The sequence below is a fragment of the Pteropus medius genome, unplaced genomic scaffold (assembly GCF_902729225.1).
Source record: "Pteropus medius unplaced genomic scaffold, Ma_sr-lr_union100, whole genome shotgun sequence".
In the NCBI taxonomy this organism is placed as follows: domain Eukaryota; kingdom Metazoa; phylum Chordata; class Mammalia; order Chiroptera; family Pteropodidae; genus Pteropus; species Pteropus medius.
Window position 1 is genome coordinate 11,919,855 of NW_024349801.1, and position 14,838 is coordinate 11,934,692.

The 14,838-nt window shown below is 37.8% G+C and overlaps 1 protein-coding gene across 1 annotated transcript in view; it reads right to left on the reverse strand.

Annotated features, from left to right (window-relative positions):
* Positions 1–14,838, reverse strand: part of CNTNAP4 (contactin associated protein family member 4) — a 222,609-nt gene that overhangs the window by 97,800 nt on the left and 109,971 nt on the right. Inside the window, exon 4 of the mRNA XM_039888850.1 lies at positions 7,145–7,292. Coding sequence (XP_039744784.1) covers positions 7,145–7,292 — 148 coding nt within the window. The remainder of the gene's footprint in view (positions 1–7,144; positions 7,293–14,838) is intronic.

The following is a 14,838-nucleotide window of genomic DNA, read 5'->3' on the forward strand; positions in this document are numbered from 1 at the left end:
CTGAGGGTATCAAATGGAAGTATCAAAACGTCTCGACATTTTATTAAATTTGTATGCTATTATCATCATTCTGATAACAAATATTTGAAATCTCATATGTTTATCTCAGAGATAGTTCTCCTTTAATCAACTGCTACTGTATTAATGTAATAAATTTATGATTTTTACATATTTATTCGCTTTTTCAGTTTATATTGTGGCTCATCAGATGTTTTTCTTAATTCGTCCATTAACAAATAGGTACTGAACCAAGTCCTACAGTAGGAGATGGTGTCACAACAGTGAACACATTCTGTCCTCATGGATCTTCCAATACGAGGAAAAAGAAAAACATCAAGCCACTCATCGCTTGAATATGCATATAAATTTACAAATTTAAGTGGAGCATGAGGGTTGTATGGGAAATTTGAACAGAGATCTACATTGGGTTGTTGATTAGGGATGGCATCTGTGAGGAAGTGATACATAATCCGAGTAGATGACTACCTACGTAAATGTCTAGAGTCAGGAAAGAAGGAAGAAGGAAGGGGAGAGGGTGAGGAGAGTTGAGAGGATGGGGGAGACTGGGGTAGGGCGGATGGTGGTGGCAGGAAGTAAATGGAAGAGGTCCTCAGGGAGTTAAATTACCGGCAGATCACTCTGACCCTGTGAAAGCCTGGTTCCAGGCTTTGCTGGGACAGGTCTACTTTGGTTTGTCCTTAGTCCAAAGACATAACAACTGGTCCTCAGGTGTGGTCTCTACTCCTAGGACAATGTCTTTCTGGTTTTTCAGTTAAAAGCCCAAGGAGTTTAATAAGTCCTTCTAACTTGGCATTAATTCCAAAAGTGATCTTTCCAGGATTAAAAGAACTTTGCAAAGGATTGGAATTTATCCTCTTTGATTTTAGGCTGGCCAGAATCTCTTCTTTTTAAACTTTGACATAAAATGGGATTCCTCAGTTACAGTATTAGCTGATAATCTGAGAGCAAGGATTGTGTTTAATTCACCTTGGTAAAGATTTTAGCAGTTAACATGTGGAATTAGCTTAATAAGTATGTGCTGGATTCAATTATAACTATTCTTTTTGGTAAACCTAAAAATTTTACTGCTTTTCATTTTTTCCACCAACTAGTCATGTGATATGAGAGATCAGCATCCTGAATGGATGAAAGACTGTTACTTACTTCTCTCTCAGGGTTTTTTCAGGTGAATATTTGTTCTTTTCATGCTACTGTCTTAAGTTTCCGATCAATATGTTTTTTAAATGGAAATCTACTGAAGTAAGTAGTCCCAACTTTCAATATTTTTACATTGTAAAATGCACATTCTTATTTTTAAAATGTAAACATAGTTTTATAATTATTGACTTATGTTCCATTTATTAAATAAAACTCAATTTTCTCTTAAACAGTCTACGTTTAAACAAGTAAACACAATAGTTTAAGACTTGTATCCATTTCTTCTCTTTTGATCTTCTCACTTAGTTCTCCCTGTGTTCTATGCCTTATCTTTAACAGGCTGAATACACTGCTAGGATACAGGAAAAGCCTTCATGAGGCTCACTAAGCCTGCCTCCTTTCATTCATTCATCTATGCAGACGACTAATAACAAAAAAAAAAGGAATGTCTAATGACAATACGGTATAATGAGAGCATAATGTGATCAGGAGCAGAATGGCTGGCTGCTCCAGGAGCAGGTGGAAATGTCCTCTGACCTAATGGCGTGTCAGAAAAGTTGGCAGAAACAGTGATTTCTATGCGGAGAAATGGCAATGAGTAAAAGAATTATCTAGGGAGAGGCATGAAGCTTGGATGTGTGATGATTGCCTTAAGCATAGTATAGAGATCCTAAGTCTAGAAAAATCATGACATCATGGCATGTGAAAGAAATGGAAATTAGTTTAGTATAGCTGGGCAGTTGGATGTTCTTATTTTGTTGAGGATGAGGACGGGAAGATCATGGATTGTAAATGAGGATGTTTATACAAGACCTAGAGAAAAGGAACTTAGAATTTATACTAAGGGCAACTGTCTCAGCAGTTCACCCATTATTAAAGGACATCATCTGCTGTGGCTTGATCACCACTTCGTAAGGACGTCTCAGACACGCTCACTTTCACCCAGTCATTTCCCTTTCCCCGTCTTTGTTTACCACGCCTTACTTTCCTTTGGGACATTTAGTAGAGTAGTACTTCTTTATCATGAAACATTTTCTTTTTCTTTCTTCCACAAGGTATTTCTTTACCTACAGCTTGTGTCTAGATCCACAAACATGTTCACAGCTGCTCCGGCCAAGACATCTGAAATGTATACTTTCCCTTTGAACCTCTAAAATTTAGCTTCTACTTCTCTCATTACTCAGGAATCAACTTCACGTTCCCTGGCATAAAAGTAGGACATGCTCTTTGATTTGGGTTTTCTATTTATTTGATGCCCCTTCATAACAAGTTCCTGCTCTCACTCATTGGGACAGAAGGTAATAAAATTAAGTGCAGATCTCACAGTAACCACTTTCCCTGCAACGCTCATGAGACCAGCTTCCACCTAGGACTTTGGCAAACACATGTATTAGGCACAAGGGAGGACCTGGCATAAAAATACAGACTATCCGAAAGACAGAATAAAGACCCTGCTTTAATTATGATGGAAATGCATTTCTGCTTTTCAAAGACATGAGTCATGGTCCAAACACAGTACTTTATACTTGTATTATTAACAGTAATGCAATAAGTGGAAATGTTATGATTCGATAATAATAATAATATTTATACAGGTTTTAATGATATGTCCTCCACTAAAAGGGTTTAGAGTTCCAACCTTCCATAGTTCACAGGCATTTGAATTCAACTGAGTCAACAATGAAACAAATTATCTCCTGCGTCCTGTCAGAACTCATTAATTCTCCAGGGGCCCCGCCCAGTAAATAACTCCCTCTAGACAGTTCTTCAAATCTCATAGTTCAATGTCCCTCACATACAATCACTAAGCTCCCGATTCAACATGCTCAGCTTATTTTGAATCTGATTCAAGTCGGGAGAACCCTCTCTCCTGATTGCTGGTCCCCTAGTTTGAGGCTCTATTGTCACTTGCACAAGTGACGTCAGAAGTCTCCTGAGCTGCTGCCTCCAATCTGTATCACTCATTTAACTTTCTAATCTGTACCCCTCGTTTAACCCTCCCATTTGTACCCCTCATTTCAGTCTGAACGACCATTCTCAAATACAAACTGATCCTCCAAGCACTCCTCATTCCTGTGCTCGGCTTGGGTACACCCCTTCTCCTACTGGGGCTATCCTCCCAGCCTCCTGTGTGAAGTATCCGCATCTTAGTTTCAAAACTTATTTCTATAAACTTTCTTATACTAATCTCAATTTATCAGTCACTTTATTGCTCACACCCTACACATACGCTACAATAGTTTACATTGAGTTTGTACAATTTTTATGACTGCTTCTTCTGACCTCTAGGGTCAAACACCCCACGTTAGTTACCATAAATAGTTCTGTTTTCACATTGTGCACATGCACCCACTCTCCACGTTTCCCTCTCTCTCTGAAACTGGGGAGCAAACCGACATCCAGTTTTACAGGGTCATCGTGGACGCCCTGTTGCTTCTGATATTCACGGTGGGCTTGCAGGTTACCTTGGCAATGTGTACAGTTACTTTGGCTTTCATTGTACAGTCAGTACTATAAATTTTGTTTTGAGCTTTGGAATTTTGTAGCAATTTAGATAATGTTGTGTTTTTACTTTGTTGTGTAGAGTGAAAGGATTGTATTGAATAAACCTATGCAAAATATATATATATGTAATAATTCCCATAGTAAGAAAATATATAGTATTTTAGAATTTCTCACTCTACCCAACACCTAGTAGAGTTCTCTCTCAGCAAGTGTCAATAAATACTTAAAATGTGAAAGTATAATGATTCATCTAACCGTCATTCCACAGTTGGCTTTGGAATGTGATGATCTGATTTTTAATCCTAGATCTAACACAGGCTCTGTAACCCTGGACAAGCTTCTTGATTTCTCTAAGGTTCACTTTCTCCCACATCAAGAGACCTGAAGCACCCCAATACATACCACTCCTGAGTGAATGGTTCTGGCAAAGTACACCTAAGAGTCACGTTAACTTGGTGCAGGTGACGACACACGGGCAGGCAGGCTGCAAGCAATCCTCCAGGCCTTTACCGACCTCACGAAAGCCTCGGTTAATTGCCAGTGTGGATGGGTGTCTATGACCGTGACCCAAAAGAGAGACCCTGTCCAGCCCCCAACACCGCTTTTCTTTTTATAGGGATTGCAGGAGAACGGCCTTGCAAATCTGGAGAAAATCCAGTCTGATCTCGGATCTGGACTCTTTCAGACAAAATCTTGCAGCTGTGTTCTTGTGCCCATAGTATCTGAAGCTCTTCCTTCTGAGGACAGGGGAAGCCAATGGTCCCATCTATTTCTGTACCAGGCAACCCAGAGCAAGCAAGCAAGCCACAGGCCCCATTCAGCCAACAATTCTGCTTATCGCTACTTACTCCTGAATAAAATGGTAATATTCACATACTGCTTTACTGTGTTGTTAGGAGTAAATCAGAAAATGCCGAGAGGAATAGTATCTGACACATAGTAACTGTTTAATAAATGATGGCTTTATAGCATCATATTTTAGTAAATTAATATCCTGTACGGCTGATGCTATGATAGGTGGAGAATATGAGTATAACTATAGCATAATTGAGGAATTAAAGTCAATTTGATCAAACACAATTCTATAAGGCATTCATACTCAACCCATTTTGAGGTCATTTTAGGTAATCTATGAGAGTATTTTTCCATTAAGTTTATTATTTTTATCTCTTTTATGCTAAACTACACAACAGTCATTTTACATTGAATCCTATCAAATCATCTTACCATATGTGTTTATGTTTGTATTTAAAATCATGTTGGCTCCCAGTATTGCTAGTTTGACTGTGGGTCAATGAAAAAAGGACGCTGACTGAATAAGTGGCCATGGTACTCACTCCAGGAGACGCCAAATAAAGTCACAGTGAAAAGAATGTTCCCCAGGATTGCAAATCAATAAAAGTGGGAGGATATTTGAGTTATCCTTAAGTACATGGCAGCACAGAACTCAAAGGAGCCTGTGTCTCAGCAGTCATTTCCACAGAGACATTATGAGTGGTGCGTTAGTTTTAGAAAAACAGCACCAATAGTCTTGTTAAACTAATGTTGAATGTGAATCCTAGACTGAATGAATATTAAGTGTGTACTACTGGGAATATTTCTAAGACTTTAATAGATGGGCGATTTTTAGGATTAAATTAGAATATCTACAAAAACTGTATCTGACACTGAGTTTAAGTGCTACATAACTATTAGTGATTATTACACAAAGATAAATATTCTGCAAAGTGGATGCTCCGAATAGTATAGAATGTGACTATGAATATGAAGCATTTGGAAGTTTGTTTTGCTAATTGTCCACCATGTGGCATGGGCTTTGCTAAACTCTGTGATCCAAGAAAAATTAGACAGACTGTCAAGGTTCTGTGCTCCAGAATTAAATTTGGGGATAGGATATTTTTTTAAGGGATGATTTTATTTAAGTGTGATAATGGTGAAGGGAGGAACTAACACATAATGGGAGCACCTACGCCATGTGGTAGGTTGGGCAGATGGTGAGAAGTAAGCTGCCCATGGCTCTTTGCTGATGTAGCAGCTGGAAAGAAAATGAGCATAAGCTTGAGTTCTGGAGCCTGGCAGGCTTGGCTGTACACCCAACTCTGTCACTTCCTATCTGTGTGGCTTGAGCAAGTCATCCTCTCCAAGCTTCAGTGTTCTTGTTTGCAAAGTGGAGGAATGGAGTAGTTATCTAATGATTCTTACCTAGACTTTTTTTGGAATAATAAACAAACTGGTTGATATAGTACAGATACCTAGTAAGCGCTCAAGAAAAGTTTGCTATTTCTAGAATAATAAAAATCAAGACTACTAATATTAGTGCTATTGCTATTCTTATTATTACTCTTGATATTAATTCTATTATTGTTATTCTGCAGTCTCTGGCAGGGACAGAATGTTTGATGGGGGTGGTGGACAACGAGAACTCACTAAGGATGCAGTGAGTCCTGTGCGATCTATAATGTACAACATGGCTTCTTCGTCAGACACAGTTTGGACAATTTCAACAAGTTGCTTGTCCTCATGTGATAAGCCTTCCTTCCATGTAAATAACGTGAACCAGAACCTAACTTAACTTCACAAAGTGATAAAGTATTTGAGGAAAAAAAAGTTTTAGTGGCTAAAAACCAAAGGTGTACTAGAGAAATAATGATGTAGTAAAATTTAACAGTCTGAGATTCTTTTCCAGATTCTTCCATGTATTATTTGTGGGACTCTGGGCAAATTACTGAATCTCTCTAAACCTCAGACTGCTCAATCTGATCACTGTAGATCATATTAACTAAGTCATTGTTCTACAATAAAAGAGCATCTAACAGGATGGTGAGGCTTGAGGTGGGCTATCAATATTCTTAGGTCCTTGTCTCACAAAAAGATATAATAAAAATGCTTCATTAAGAGGAGACGAAGTGAAATCTGTGGTTTCTATCTTATTTTTATGTGAAAGTATTTCAAACACAAATTATATTTTGACAGAGGTCTTTACCTTTTCTATGACTTTATGCCGAGAGCATAGCATAAGTGAATCGCATGGTATGTTATTTTTAGAAAAACATTCTTTGATTTCCTAAAAATGACTAGTTATATTAAACAGAACACTGCCTCTTTTATTAAACTCAGGATACCCAAGTGAAAATACATTCCATGTGAGGAAAGCTATAATATTTGAAAGTTAGGATCTAGTCAATAATATTAGATTTTAATAAATGAATTTACATATGTCTACAAACGTGTATCTCTATCTATCTCCACATTGATTTTTCTATCTATAAAATGCTTCCATTTCTGATTTAAAATATAAAAGCTGACCGCCAAAGTCAATACTGGCATGTATGGGCACACACACAAAAACAGCTTTCCACAAAAATCATTCCTGTTTTTCTCTCTCTTTACATATCTATAAAGTCAATTTCTGTATGAAGTTTGGCTCTTAAAACATTTCCTTTGATACCTATTTCAGTGTTTTGGATAAACAAACACTTACTATATGCACATCCAAACACCTCGATTCGCATTCCAATTCTGCCTTTGGGGTTCCACTCTAAAGGGATGAAGCGCAGAAATCTGGCTTTGATAGAAGGCTGGAGTCTATAGTACACAACACTGTCTGCATTTGCATTTCCTGAAAAACCCTAGAAGAAAAGGGAAGAAGGAAATCAATACACCCAAAGTATATCTATTTCACCTTGTCACCTCTAATGTCAGTGAGCAACATCTGATTTGTTTTCCTATAACGATGGCTAACGTCTTTAACTTCATATTAACGGTTATGTCAGGATGTTTCTCCACCCACAGAAGTTACTATTGTGTAAACTTATCTTTTTTTTTAAGACTGTATTAAATTCCGTCATCGCCGTTAAGCCAGCTTTCAAGTATGATATCCTCAATAAAGTTTGTTTTTATAAAGTACAGATTAAATTTAAAACATTATGAATAGCACAAAAATGAGAAAATCTTCTTTCAAAAACCATGATCTGATTCAGCAAAGAAGTTGCTTATATCACTGATGAATGAGTAAGGTTATGACATTTCTCTATTGTTTAACTTTCTTATCTTACTCATTAACATAAACAAAAGTATCACCCAACATTCAAGTCAGAACTACACTTTAATATCAGGCTGCTAAACTTCTTGGCGATGCTTGATACCCACGTTAAAAACTGTTAAGGGAAGTTGGAAGCAATTATATGGAAAGACCTGTTATTAGACTTATAGACTCTAGAATTTGAAAGCTAGAAAGACCTTGGGAATGATGCTAAGCCAGCACAGTCAAATCGCAGATGAGAAAATGAAAAGTCAGGAAGGTGGGGAAACAAACAAAAAAACTCTAGCATTTGTAAAACTATTATGTAGTAACATCAGGATGCACCTACGTAACACATAGCTCACCTACAAAACCCACACACTACAGCATCTAACATCTAAGCAGGTTTTATTTTCTCCTATATGACATACTATAAGGCTTTGTAACAGAAAAAGATAAGATGAAGCAGAAGTTATTCTCAAAATTATTTTTCTCCTCCTCCTCTTCCTTCTCTCGCAACCCCCCTCCCTTCCTCCTCCTCCTCCTCCTTACTATAACAATCATCATATGTAGAAACAAAATAAGAGATGATGCTACTCCCTGTTCGGGCTCATGATAACACCATTTACCATGATTGGATCAACAAATAAGGTCAACCTCATGATTACACAGGCAAAGGCAAAAGCAAATGCATTAGGAATACCAGCACCCAGGGAGTTTCTTCATTTGCTTACTCTTCTTTCTACTTCACAGATATCCCTTTATCAGCATTTACCAACATATTTTCTAATACATTAAAAAAAAAAGGTTGGATGTCTCATAGACAAATTAATTCCACTTCATTCCCCTTGTCAATCAATTCTCTACTTTTCTCCCACACCCCACCAATACACCCATTCTCAGGCTCATACGCCACAGAGAGTTCTGTGATGGCGTCTCTAAATTATATAAAACATCTGGGCATATTTCTTCATCTCAGCTATGACCACCCAGTTCAGCAAAGTAGTATATCACCAGAACTACCTCAATGGCCTCTTCCTCACTTTTTTATTCTTCAGTTCTCTGTGACCATTCACATCTGTATCCCTAATCTCTTCCCTTCTGCGCAGTCGGTAAGAGTTTTAAAGGTAAATTAAACCATGTCATCCCACTGCTTCTTTTACCACTTAGAACAAAATCTAATCTCCTTATCAACATACACAGTCTTTGGCAACATCCTCCATTATGCTTTAGCCACACTGGACCACTCTGTACAAGCCAAGCTCAGCTCCGCTTAGGGCCTTGGCATCAGACCTAAGTTCTTCCTTCAAGATCTTTGTACAACAATCTCTTCTTACCATTTCAAGCTTTGGTCAAAATATTACCACTTAAGACAGGCCCTTTCTGATTCCAGCTTCTATAGTAGCATATCTGGCACCTCCACATCTACTGTTTTATTTTCTTTATTTTACTCATTATTCTACTTCTATTTGATTATTATGTTTGTTTACCTTATCCCACTAGAAAACAAATTCCATTGAAGCAGGGAGCTTTATTGTCTTCCATTCATAGTACCTAGAACATGGCTTGGTTCAAAGTGGTTCTCAATTAAATATTTGTTAGCTGTGCATGTTTGAGAAAGGCTGGACTTAAAAAAAAAAAAAGCAAAGTTCAACAGGTCTCTCAATTACAGGACCTCTCAGAGCATGTCAAATGTGAATGTGCAAATGTGCATTGGATCTTCCATGACAAGGATAGTTATCCAGCATGTTTCAAACATATTACGTTCACATTCTTAGATACCATTTCCCATTTCTCAGAACATACATAAGAGAACATTGTTTAGTCCCACAGACATTTGGACTGATAACAAGATCCTCCTAGAAAGTTCCATTCTATTCAAAAATTTCATACCCTTGGCATTGGCGTGTGTGCGGGTGCATGGGTGCGTGGGTGCGTGCGTGCGTGTGCGTGCGTGTGTGTGTGTGTATTTATAGGCTCTCCAAATCAGGGTAGTGTCCACCCAGGGTTGAGAACCTGGTCTGTAGACATTCAATCCTAATCTAACCCTCTTATACTCTGATTCTATTTTCCTGGGTGCCACTGGCAGGCTAACACAATCTCTAATTATAATTTCTTTCAGTGAACAAACAGATGGATGATGATGAATTAGATAACCCTCCAAAAGATCTCACATTTTTTCAAAAGTAATGGAACTTCATAGATTTAGATGGATGCCACTACCATCTTAAGGGATCAGGAGAAAAGCTGCATAGTGACACTGGCAACAGACAGGCAGGTAGAACAAGGAGGTCTAAAAATGATGGCCTTTCACATTTACCTAATCTATTGTGAGTTATTTGAATTTTGAGAACATAAAGAAGAAATATAAGATACTTAGTTTGCTTATATAATAAAAATACCTTGGCACATTCAAATTTTAAGCTGTTTTTTCTTATAAAGACTGAAAGAAATTGTAAGGTGAGAGATATGGGGTTTTTACATAACACGTTTCAATCATATCTCAATTTTTTAATGAGCATGTATTAATTTTATAATAATTAGTACAATAAAGTTAAGATATAGACATAGGAAGAATGTACAGTGACAGAATAGATAGAAACATCATTTAGTAGTGCTCTGGGTACTTTAACTTTCTCATATCAATATGTGCCATTACTATTAATTAAATATATTTAACTGAACAATAATATTTGTATTATTATTTGTATTATATTGTTTTGCTCCATGTGTTGAAGTTTTTTTCAATACATACATAACAAAGATTCTGCTGTGGAATCCAGTACTTAATGGGAATTTTTTCAGAATATTTGTGAATGAGACATGGGATTGAGGTTACATTACCTTATAAATGAAAGTCCTATGCACACTATCAGGTTTCAGTTGTATTTCCTTTGCCTAGGAGACATTCTTTAACTTGCTATAAAGATTTTTCATGCCATCACAATTCATAAAGGAAATCACAGATTTAAATACCTCTCTTAAAAAAATTATTATGTGACTGTTTGTGTCTTCTCTTCTAGATTTTGAACTTGGGTATATGTCAGAATTACTTGTGCTGTTTAGAAATGCAGATTTCTAGATCCTGCACCTTGCACACTAAATCTGTGGGTGGGCTGGACTCTGCATTTCTTGTGTGAACCAAGCTAATTTGTGCTTTTGGTCCTGGGCTCACTTTTTAAAAATCTTACTAGCTTGTGGATAAACAATGCTCATTTTCCCTCTCTGTGTTATCTAAAGCTTTTCAGAGAGGGAAAAGATTTTAGAAGAACAGTTCTCTAGGGCTAACTTCCAAAAAGAGAAATAAATAGCAACTGTATTCTGTGTTATCAGTCTAAATGTCTTGAATGCAAAGTCTGTATCTCAGAATCAGACACAGCAGAAATATATTGCATTGCTTTAATATTTGCTTGAACCTATGAAGTAGTCATTTTCTACCCACTTTAAAACTGGGGATAATGAAAATTGTAGAGGTTATGTGCCTAAAGCCACACAGTTAGAAAGTGGCAGAGTAAGAATTTAATTCCAGGCTTTTTTGACCCCAAAGCCCATAATTTAGCTAAGCCATCAAAAGGGCCTCATTGTAACAGAATATAAAAGTGAACAACTCACCCTAGAGGAAACTTGATATTTTATTTGAGGCTTTTTTTTTCTCCTAATTTATATTTAAAATCTTCGACACATTTGAGAGTAACGCTACTTAGATTACTGCTGAACTGGGACACAGCTCTAGCAGCTGACTTTCATAAACAAAAAGATTGTTCTATTAAACTTTACATTTTCTCAAAATTATTAGAGCAGAATGAAAATAAAAGACAAATGTTCCATAATCAATGGAACTCTTGCATATAAATGATAACCTTCTAACAGATACAGGATGTAAAGGGATATGCCATTATATCATGAAATATCTACAAGTAAAATTAAGGCAATGTGTCTTATGTGATAAAAATCAAAAAGCCTTCATTGCATTTTTCTTCTCTTTTAGTCTTGATGATTTTCAAACTCAATGAGGTGTTCCTAGATGGTCTGGAAATGTATTCTAACCAATATAATATATGAGGTTAATGAATTAAAGTTTTTCATAGGATTTTAAGTCTTTCCAGAATGATTCTAAAATTTATGAAGAAGTGTAATAACATTAATTTTTTTTTTCAAATATTAATTGAGCAGCTCTTCTAAGAAAGCCAAGATACATAAAGGGATATGCCTGTATGGCAGTTCATAAGAGGATCCAAAATATTGCTGCAATAAATCAGAACCACGGGACCAGTTACATGTGGTTATATAGCAGACTCTGTAATTACATAAAAATTGATCCAGCTCCCACAAAAATAAACAGCAACACTAGCAGAAATTTTACACAACAAAAAGGCAAACATGAAAATCTCCTGGCCTCTCTTATCATAAGAATGAGTTACATATGTGACTTTCATGTGACCTATTTCCAAGTACAACTCTTTTTGACACAGTCAGCTGATGTGCAGACACTAAATCTATCATACCATGCTGTCTAATGGAAATGAGCTTTTTATTTTATGATGTTAGTTATACATATTTATCAAATATGCTTCCCAAGAGATTGTCTGGTCTAAAAAAAGTGCAAAAGAAAAGCAAAAAAAAAATAATAACTACTGAAAAGTGCTAATTTCGCTAACATAAACCCAGATAAAAAATAACTTTGAATTTCTGGTCAAGATGGCAGAGTAGGTAAACACTGCTCTTGCCTCCCCTCATGATCACATCAAATTACAACTAAACTACAGAACGACCATCAGTGAGAATCGCCTGAAGTCTAGCTGAACTGAAGTTCTACAATTAAGGACACAGAGAAGAAGCCATGTTGAAACTAGAGGCAGAGATGTAAAACAGGCTGGTCTCACACCTGCCTATGGCAGTTAAAATTTGGGAGGGATATCTCCTGCAGAGGTCCCTCTGGAGAAGCAAGGGGGTCCCAGCCCCACACCAGGCCCCCAGCCCAAGGTTCCAGTGCCAGGGAGAGAAGTCCTCACAATTTCTGCTGTGAAAGCCAGCAGATATTGTGGCTAAGTGAAATGAAGTGCAGCTAGAGTCCCAAGCATTCCTCTTAAAGGGCCCGCTCATGGACTTACTTACTGACAGACTCAGGACTCACTTGCTCTGAGCTCCAGCACTGGGGCAGCGGCTGAAAAAGGTGCCAGAGATATTCGAGGAGGAACTGAATTATCTGGCTTTAAGGCAAGGGCTGGAGGGGCAGCTTTCTTCCAGACAGAAGTACTGGCAGAATTTACTGTTCCTTTGTTAAGCACCTTCCAAAGTACAGATGCAAGTGACTACTATATCTGAGTCTCCATCACCCTAGCTAACGCCATTAGTTCCCCCCTGGCGATTCCCTGATACCTCGCCCCACCCAAATTGTGGGCTCACCCAAGCCACTTCCAGTGGCTTTTCCATACAAACGGCCTGTCTCAGCTCATGCTGCAGCCTTTCCTAAAATCTCTCAGAAGTTCACAAAATCCTAATAGTATCTGGCCTTGGAGTGCCTTATACATCATTCTAGGTGGTCCCAAGCCCAGCTCTAGCAGCAACCAGCCTCAGTTGGCAGCGTGGCCTCTCAAGTCACCTCCAAGCCCAGCACAGGTGGCAGCCTTCTGCAGATTGCTTGGTGGCTCATGCCAAGTGACCCCAGGCAGGGCACAGGGTGTAGCTGAACTTGGGGCTCCTCACAGGAGGCCCCATGGTTGGCACACCTTGTGACCAGCTTCAGACTGAGCCAGAGCAGCACCCAGTGCTGTATCCGAGGAAGACATACCCAAAGGTCAACTGGGCGGGCACCAGCGTCCTGCTAAAAAAAATCCTGCTCCATAAGGTTAGCCCCTGCATAACAGCTCCTTCACTGTAGTCACAAGCCAGTTCTCACAACCAATCAGCCTGAGGGCCAATTCCTTCCATTGATGTGCAAATGGCAACCAAGGCTCAACTACGATAGGAGGGCATATATAACCCATACAAGGTGACCAGGGAGACTGTGCCACAGGTCCCTACAGGACATCTAAAACATAAGGCTGCTCTACTAAGACCAGGAGACACAGAAGCCCTATCTAATATATATAAACAAACACAAGGAGGCATCCAAAATGGGGAGACAAAGAAACATGTCCCAAATGAAAGAACAGAACAAAACTCCAGAAAAAGAACTAAACAAAATAGAGATAAGCAATCTACCAGATACAGAGTTCAAAACACTGGTTATAAGGATGCGTAATGAACTTAGGAGAAGAGTAGAGGAATTCAGTGAGAATTTTAACAAACAGATATAAAACATAAAAGTGTACAGAGAAAACATAAAAAAGAACCAGTCAAAAATGAAGACTACATTAGAAGAAATCGACAATAGATTAGATGAAGCAGAAGATTGAATCAGTAATTTGAAGGGTAAGGTAGCAGTGAACACTCAATCAGAACAACAACAAGAAAAAAGAATCCAAAATAATGAGGATAGATTAAGGGGCCTCTGGGACATCAAGTGTACCAACATTCGCATCATAGGGGTACCAGAAGGAGAAGAGAGAGAGCAAGAAATTGAAAACCTATTTGAAGATATAATGATGAAAAACTTCCCTGACCTGGGAAAAGGAACAGACGTACCAGTCCATGAAGAACAGGGAGTCCCAAACAAGATAAACTCAAACAGACCCAAACCAAGACACATCATAATTACAATATGAAAGGTTAAAGACAAAGAGAGAATCTTAAAAGCAGTAAGAAAAAAGCAACCTACAAGGGAGCTCCCATAAGAATGTCAGCTGATTTCTCAAAAGAAACTTTGCAGACCAGAAGGGATTGGCATGAAATATTCAAAATAATGGAAAGCTAGGACCTACGACAAAGATTACTCTGCCCAGCAAAGCTATCATTTACAATTGAAGAACAGATAAAGAGCTTCTCAGACAAGAAAAAGCTAAAGGACTTAATCACATCAAACTGGTATTACAAGAAATATTAGAGGGACTTCTTTAAGAAAAAGGAAAAAAATTTTAAAAATGAACAATAAAATTGCAATAACTATAACTCTATCAACAATTACTTTAAATATTAATGTATTAAATGCTCCAATCGAAAAACATAGAGTGGCAGAATGGATAAGTAAACAAGCCCCTTACATATGCTGCCTA